At 37.9% G+C, this 9,100-nt stretch overlaps 1 protein-coding gene across 1 annotated transcript in view; it reads right to left on the minus strand.

Annotated features, from left to right (window-relative positions):
• Positions 1-314, minus strand: part of ATXN7 (ataxin 7) — a 64,693-nt gene extending 64,379 nt beyond the window's left edge. The window contains exon 1 of the mRNA XM_085300011.1: positions 282-314. Within this exon, the coding sequence (XP_085156137.1) occupies positions 282-314 (33 nt within the window). The remainder of the gene's footprint in view (positions 1-281) is intronic.
• Between the last annotated feature and the right edge of the window lie 8,786 nt (positions 315-9,100).

The raw sequence follows: 9,100 nt of genomic DNA on the forward strand, positions 1-9,100 counted from the left end.
CCGCCTCGGCCTCACCGCCGCCGCGGAGCGGGAGCCCCGGGGCCCTGCGGCGGCCCCGCTCGCGGCGGGGGCTGCAGGCTACGACGGCCCGACGCGGTGTGCAGCCCCCCGCCTCGTCCCAGCGCGGCTACCTGCGGCACTCGCCGGCCGCTGCGCAGCAACGCGCTGCCAATACGGGGCAATTTCAGTAAAAACCGCTGAAAATAACCCTGCGGAACAGCGAGTGCTGCTCGCTCGCGGGCTCTGTTAATGGGGTAGTTTTTGCTTTCTCCATGACTCACGCTGCACAGGCCAAAGAACTTGACTAAGTCCATTTCACTTCGTTTCCACCGGTTTTATTTTTGGAGAACCCCACCAGCACCACCCACCCACACAGAGGCTTCCTTCTATTCATAACCTGATTTTCATGTATCTTGTGATTGTAATTCCACATTTCCTTTCAGGCAGCATCATTTGTTGCCTACACTTAGGGATGACATTGAGCAGTATTAAAAGGGATAAATACTGGTAAAAATACTTCTGTGTCTGAAAATTGTTCACAGTTAGTAATTTTGTTAAATCAAGTTAGTAATTTTGTTAAATCAACTTTTGTACATAAACTAACTCCAAAGCCAGAGGGGATTTTCTCTCCAAAGTTCAAGTAGAAATGTCAAATTAACTTCACAGGCCCTGATCTGCAAAGATTTCTGTCCTTACTTAATGCCACCGCCAGTTACATTACCCTCAATGAACAACTAAAGATGTGTGTAAGCCTGGTCCCCCGTCTCCTCTGTGGGCAGTCGTCATATGAGCATGACCTCTGCATAAGCTTAAGCGTGTGGACTCAGGCCTGCACTAGAACTACTCACAGCAGCTTCCAGCTCTCTCGCACGCAAATTTGCGAAACTAGACAGCAAAAATCAAAATAGTAAACAAGTTTGGTTAGACTGCCCCATCCCAGTCCTGCAGAGGTGTACATGGAGGCTTAGTTATGCATCACTGTATTTCTATTGAAAGGGAACTCRGAATGTGGAACTCCATCATAGCATCAATAATCCTTTCCAAAATTATGCATAAAAAAAGATTTAAAAATACCAGCCTGTTGGACAGTAGTCAGACGGGATAGGATAGGCTATAATTATGAAAGTAGTTTCAGTCTTCCACCCAACTAGTGTATTTATGTCATAATCAGAATGTACCTCGTAAAACTATGAACCTAACACTGAATACTGAGTGATATTTTTTCCTCTCTTGATTACCGTAAGTCTAATTTAACTCCTTAAAAAAATAAAAAGGCAAACAACATGAGCTTTAGATAACAACTTCTAATGTACATATTTGTAGCAGTATTAATGAAGGCTATCACCTTCTGAGCTTGGCCCTAATCTTTCAGCTATACATGTTCTTAACTGCACTATCGCTTCCCAAAGCAGTGGAATGACTCTTCATCTTAAATCTGAGCATGAGTAGAAAATGTTTACAGGACCAGAGTCTAAAGATAAATCATGAACATTTTATGGACTTTATTTTATGATTCATTGCCTAATAGTAGCATTTTATAACATAAAAAACTACTTATCATTAAAGTTAAAAACATCACCGGAAAAGATGTCAGTCAGGGGATAACCAATCTTAAGTTTCTGAATAGAATCTAAACTGTTTTGTGGTATAGAAAAGCAAAAATTTTATTACTCTTTTCTTTCAACAAGCAATTCAACTAGTTCCACAAATGGAGTCTAACGTAACATTCACAGCTCAACTCAGACTCCAGTTGGAGCATAAGACAAGTTACAGATATAGTTATATCCTCTATGTCAAATATTCTGATTTATAATACAAACTTTTTTTCATTTGTACAGTGCTCCTTTGTCCCGGGGAAAGCTATCCCAACAGCAATTTGGAAAAGAATTCTCCTTTCTCAGGGAGTCTATGAAACTTCCAAAAGATTTCACTATTACTATTTAATATAGAGTGGAAAGCAAGTCTAGTGGCTGGTGTCCCTACAGCACCCTAAAACATCAACACTCACCTTTAAACAGCAGCAGACCTCAGATATGCAGAGGCATATCTATTTAACATTCATACACCATGTGATTTTTTTTATTCATTATTGATGTATGAAATACATGTTAAATTACACAAAAGTAAATTTGGCAAAAGTACATTGATTAGCTAATTATTCTAACAAGTCAATATATAATCAATTTTCAGTTTCTCAGGTTGATGCTCATCAAGCTACTCAGAAGTGGTTATTGCTTTAGAAGTACCAGCCAAATAGGTAAAGCATACACCACCTTTATTTCCATACATCTTTGATTATCACCTTCCTTGCTGTTTTTTGCTCTTTCAAACCTGTTTTTTTTTCCCTCCCTCTTTCACCATCTTTTCTTTTTTTCCTATATATTCCCACTCAAAACCTTAATTCTTCAGACTGGGCCTCAGGCTGTCTTTTAGTAAACTATCCTTCCTCTAGCAAAATATTTTCTCATTATGTCATGAATACATCAGTATTCCAGTAGAGGGAGGAAAGTGGCAGCAGAAAGATCAGTTCATCAGTTTAGTGCACAAAACTGACTGACTGACTAGGCAGAGAGTATGAATCAGGGCAGATGAAACACTAATATTACAAGAACTGGAGGTGGAGAGACAATTTTCTGTTTTATGAACTCACTATGCTGAATATATGCATGCCATTTTTTTTTCCTTTTTTTTACTTAAGCATACAAGTTCAATTCTCTTAAACTGTTTCCAAAGTGCTATGCAGGGATCTGTTGATGATTTAGGGGAAAAAAATTGTGAACACCCCACAAAAGCCAGAAAATCCATCATGTTAGAAGGGGATAAGAATTGAAAACGTGTACAAGCAGTAGCCTTTGAACAGAGCTAACAAGGATTCGCCCCATTTACTKCTAAGAATCTGAGACAGCAGGTTGCAGTCTGGTCATCCAAAGCTCCCTTAGCCATCGCTGGAGACCCAGGGATATCCTGGAGTTTACTTCAGTCCAGTCTGGTCAAAGCACTTTTTGAAGACGTCCTTCTCTTCCCAGTGACCACAGAAGCAGCCAAGGATGGCTATGCATGTAAACTGGGCACCTCCGTTAGGCACCCAGAATTTAAGAGGGATGAATCTGGTCAAGAATAGGCAGAACTGCGAAGGATGGAGAATCCTGCCTCGAAGCTAGTGCTCCTACGAGAACGGAACAGGGACCAGAAGCAYTAGCAATTTGAAAGGTTTAACTGAGAAAGCAAAATAGCACAAGGAGTATCATTAGGATCGAGACTGCGTGAACAGCTCTGCTTGTGTGTCTGAGGGAGACAGAATGAGAACAGGTGCTCAGAGAACGGACAGAGAAAACATGAAGGAATAAATTTGGCTCAAAGAAAGAGAGAAAGAGAAATTAGAGAAGAAAAAAAGGAGGAAAGGAAAATATAGTAGAAAACAGCATATGATGTAGAGAAAACAACCAAATAACAGGTTGAAAAAGAAATCATTACACCCCACCACCACAAAAAACCCCTACAACCTGTAACAGGAAAGAAATGGAGTCAAGAGGAGGAAACAAAACACAAAAAAAGACAAGGAACTGCAGTTTTAAAGCTCATTAAATRAGTTTAACAACATATAGAATGTGCTCTGCAATGATATGATTAGATCTGTGCATACAAACAGTATCCAGCTYGTTAAAACTGCAGGAGATGTTTGTGTGCATGACCCTGGGGGCATTTTTTCACTTCTACTGGCAGGCTTCCTTCTTTTGCTACATGGTCCTAGAAAGTTGTTGAAACACCTAACTCAGRTGTTCATTTAGAATCTGTAAGACAAACTCCATATAAGACCTGAGACAGCATAACTCTTAAGTGGAATGAAAAAGGAAGGATGAATCTGCAGCTGAACTCTTAAGAACAGAAGTAGAACRCTAGGATTCACTGAAGAGTTTCCACAGCAAAAACTAGAGGATGCACAAATTAAACTGGGAAGGATGAGACAATGTGCAATGGTGTCACTACTATCAGTACTCAGAAGAAAGAAAAACCATGAATTCACAAAAATATCCGTCAAGGAAAAGACCCAAAGAGCACTACTGCACAACAGAAAACCAAGTAAGTTAATTCTAGCCAAAAGCTGTGAAGTGATCAAGAAAGGCTTAAAAACTAGGAACAAATATCAACAGTGAAGACTTGTTGGTATATGAGATCCAGGATAAAATAACAACTCAAGTAGCTGATACACTGAGGTGAAATCCTGGCCCTCGTGTCAGCTCCTGTTGACAGCAGTGGAATTGGGAGTACTCCTTCTGCATTTTAAAATACGTCTCAAGTATGATAAGTACAAAAATAYAATTTGACAAGTTGGGAAGCAAGACATAAAAAGATCATATAAATCAGAATGTCCAGATAATGAGAGAACTATCCAAACATAATAAAGCAGACCACTTCATTTAAGCCCCTACTATAGAAAAACATAATAAATCAAGAAAACACGTTATGGTAATCTGCAGTTCMCTCTCACTTCCAGTGAAATCAAGTGACTTCTCCCTTTATTATTACACATTTATTATTTACWATTTATTATTAATCATCATGAGCAACACACAACAGCTACTTAAACAATAAATCAGGCCATTYTATTATCTTTTTCCACAGACCATGGAAACAGGTAGATATGTTTAATTTTATATCTGAGGAACACTTCAATGGGGGAGCTGAAGATGCTCAGAAGTTTTGAAATTCAACCACTCCACAAACACAGGAATATGAAATTATCATGGATACTTACTATAAACCACCTGGACCAGAGAAAAGAACMATACTAGTAGGATTAGAAGCCTAACTTCCCCCCCCTTTTTTTTGGAGGGAAGGAATGGAGGCTAATAACTGTAAGTAAATCTAAGAAGAAGCCTGCATCAGGATAAGAATATAATAGATACCCCAGTATGTTTATCCAAACTTCACAATGGCTAAGCTGAAGATAATATAACGTTTTTATACCCAAATTATAAATATATGTCATTGCTACATGTTATAAAATATATAATATCTAACAAAACATTGCAACCACTTCCTTTTTCGCTTAACTATTAAATATGTCTTAAATGCCAGTCATACTTCTTCAAGAACTAATGACAGCAGAAAAAGGAGCATAAGCAGTATAGAAACACAGATCCTTGCCCTGCTTAGATGTAATTAAAAATGTGAATTCTTAGAGAAATTTTTGCGTTTTTAAGAAGAAAACACTGAATAGTGATACAAAATTTCTATTTTTAAAGGTAATTAAGTATGATTACACTAAGTATATTCAGTTAATGATTTGGAAACCAAACTAATCTTCATTTATTTTAAGTAAGGTACTAAAATCACATGAATTCGTCAATGTTAAAACAATTTCAGTAACCTAACTATGTACATGAATCATTTTAATCTAAGGAATTAGAATAGATAYGATCTTTTGAATTCTCATTTATACACAGAGAATATAACACTGCAATTTAGAGCGATTCATATATACAGCTGTTCAGCACAATTCTAACAAAACATTTGTGCTTAATTTCCATTTGTTGAAATCCAAGCACTTAACACGAACACTTTGATATCCATGATCTTCTGATGGGATCTAACTAGCACGTGAGGTTTCATAACATGCCTGTTTTTTTGTCAGCTTTCTACATGGCTCCATGGCAATCCATTGAGGCAGGAGTCTCTGGGACTAAGCATAGCCCACACAACTCAAGATTTTCTTGAGACCAAAATGATACCTATTTGTGATGTGAAACTGCTTGAGTCTTCATATCCTTGGCAGAYTGACATGCTGATTATCATCAAATCAAGGATCCTGAAAATCCTGGCACTCCAAAATTTGAATTCATACCATTCTTTTCTTTCATTTCCTTTATTTTTTTTTYCTGCTCATCGGTACTATCTACACTGACTACACTCTTGCCAAGTTTGCGAGAAAATACCGTACAAATCAGAAACAAAAAAGTCTACGGTACTTGACAGGATGCATCCCAGCRGGCTAAGAGTGTTGACTGATACAAAGCCATGCCCTATCATCTCTGAAAAGTCACACATGTGGCCTGGATAGATGGACTATAAGATGGGTGGCAAACCAGGAAAACTGTTGTGCTCAAAAAGCAGTGGTTAATGGCTCAAAGTCAAACTGGCAACCAGTCACAAGTGAGTTCCTCAGGTTCAATATTGGGTCCAATCCTATTCAGTATCTTTATAAATGATCTGGATAATAGGATTGAATACACCCTCAACACATTTTCAGATGACATGAAACTTGGAGGAGAGGTAAATGGAAGTCACCATACAGACAGACCTCGACAGGCTGGATGCCTGGGCCAACAAGAATTACATTAAGAAATATAAAGTCCTGAATGTCACATGGAATAATCTGAAGCAGCAGCACAGGCTGGGGCCTAACTGGTTGGGGTGTAGCTCTGCTGGAAAGTACCTTGGGTCCTGGGGGACATAAAGCTCAAAGTGAGATAGCAGAGCACCCTGGCAGCAATGAAGGGCTGCATCTGCAAAGGATCAAGGGATGAGATTATTCCACTGTACTTAGCACATATTAGGCCACACCTGGAATACTATGSCCAGTTTTGGTGTTCCCCTGCAAGTTCAAGAGACACTGAAAAACTAGATAGGGTCCAGCAAAGGGCTACCAAGGTGATCACAGGGTTGATAACTTAATACACAACAAGGTATGTAGAAATTTGGTTTGTTCAGCCTAGAGAAGAGAAGGTTTACATGGAATCTAATCACAGCCTTCCCACATGCAAAAGGTAGTTATASAGAAGATGGAGGTACTCTCTTCACAAGACACATGKAGACAGACTCTTTTTTTCTTTAACTCCCCTTATTAGGAACACATCCAGTGCTACTAAACTGGAGTGAAAACAACAAAAGCAGTTTTCTTAGATGATGCGCTTAGAATGAACTTACATGTTTGTTCACAAAAAAAGGAAAAGAAATAAAAGAGTGAATGACTGATTCTGTATCATCACGTAGACATTCATGGGAATGTAAAGGAAGCGTGAGAAACCACAACCTGAGTTAACAATGCTTACACTAATTCTACCCTAAAGTAATAAGTATCTGGAGTATATGTCTAATGTTTCCATAGTAAACTTAACTGAATTCTATAGTTATCTGTATTTTTAAATTCTGCTAATATTCAGTGACAGACAAATCAAATGGGAAAGAGATGAGTTAATTTTCTGTTGATTCTACTGCTAATTTTCTGTGTAAAAACTGTAATACTGGAATATTCCAATACCCTATTATGACTATCACKATTCAATACTTTCCAGTAAACACTAGAACGTGTTTACTTTGAAAACTAGTATTGCCAGAAGCCTATATGGTCTTCACTGTGCAATACTTTGGACAAGTTTCAGTATGTGTAACTGCTGTATTTAAGTTTTGTCAACTAGCACACCAAGTCTTAGCTTCTGCACTCTGAATCAGAAGCCTTAGCTGCTGAGCTACACACCTGCCCCCCAACTCTGTATGCCAGGAATTGTACAACTTTGCAAAAATAATCCACAGATAAGAATTTTACAAAGTTTCTTCTCCCGAAAGAGCACCTGCCTTCATATAAATTCTCCAAAGAAAAAGTTTCAAATGGAAAGTAGAGGGGAGAAAGAAAGAGTTTTAGCTGAGCTGTTCAAGAGAAAACAGCACTTCAAGAGTCACACCATGACAAACATTCCTTGCTCTTCTCAAGCCCAGATTAACTCTGTCACTGAAATAAGTTCTGCAGACCAGCTCCATGCTAACTATAAAGGTACCTTCTGCTACAATCTATTTTAAAAGATACTGGAAGATGATTTGCATGGCAAATCCTAGTCAGGCTGTAATAGACTGGATTCTTCAAGTCTGTGCATAGGAAAGATGCAAATTTAAAGAATGGATTTTTTTTCTTTCATAGTATCAAGTAAAAATAGGCAAAATACTAAAATGCATGTGATGGTTTAGAGTATGGATAAATGTAAGCAAAATGGAAAAAAATAGATACTGCCTCAAAGAATTGGCAGTACTTGATAAAATAACCTTCAGTATGAGCTTTTTATCCAAAATTTCAATTTATTACCATCTTCCCTCTTTTTTACTTAGTGTTCTGCCAGGGACACTAGTCATGTAGAGGAAATCCACTGTGTTAGGCAACTGTACAGTTCATGCCTCAGTTTACTTTTCTACTTTCTGAACATGTAGGACAATATCGATGCAGTTACAGCAGGCATGCTATGATATATTAGCAGCCTAACTGTCCTCAAATGCTTTCAGGTAACATGGAAATGTGGAAATAGGCAAAAATAATTATTCAGAAAGACAAATTTACATCTTCTAAGATATAATAAATAAATGAAAAATATTCCCTGTACACCTATCCTTACTCATCCAAACTATTTCATCTATATGATTGAGATAGATAATCCAACCTATTTTTATCTTTTTAAGATTTGACTGCTACGTACATTGAGCCCCCCTCAGGCTGACTGTAAGGTCATTTTACTTCCTACTAAAACATACACTAAACATCTGCATTTTTAAAAAAGTTCCCCACATTGCATCTGGTAACACTTCCTTTTGCTATTCTGTTCATATCCTGTTCTCCATGCTTCCCCCATCCAAAGTATGTGCATATTAGGCTTAAGGAAAATATTTTGGTATGCATATCACATTACCTTGAAAGTATGGTGAATCACTGGGTTGATTTATCAATTGATCTTCATCTGTTTAGATTTCGGAAGCTTTCTCTAACTTATATCTGATTAATTCTGAAATAAAACAAGAAGAGTGCAACAATAAGACAGTTGAAACTTTATCTCAATTTCATAGCAATAATTTTCTTTTTTTTTTCAAAAACTCATATGAAGTATGTTACCAGTTTTATACATACAGTTTTTGCAACGCTTTTAAAATTGAAAGGTAAGCAGAGAGTTGTTATGTACTCTCACATACAGAGCAGGTCTTTAAATGGCAGGCTGACATTACCAGAAAGGCATGCATTGGTTGAAATCTCAATCTTCAGCCCAGTACTGCATTTATATAGACTATTACTGACCAGATTTCCAAGTAGACAGTTGTGTATGTATCACAAGCTGGTAATGAC

Source organism: Rhea americana, unplaced genomic scaffold (genome assembly GCF_003343005.1).
Source record: "Rhea americana isolate MKP2758 unplaced genomic scaffold, rheAme1 scaffold_16, whole genome shotgun sequence".
Classification (NCBI taxonomy): Eukaryota; Metazoa; Chordata; class Aves; order Rheiformes; family Rheidae; genus Rhea; species Rhea americana.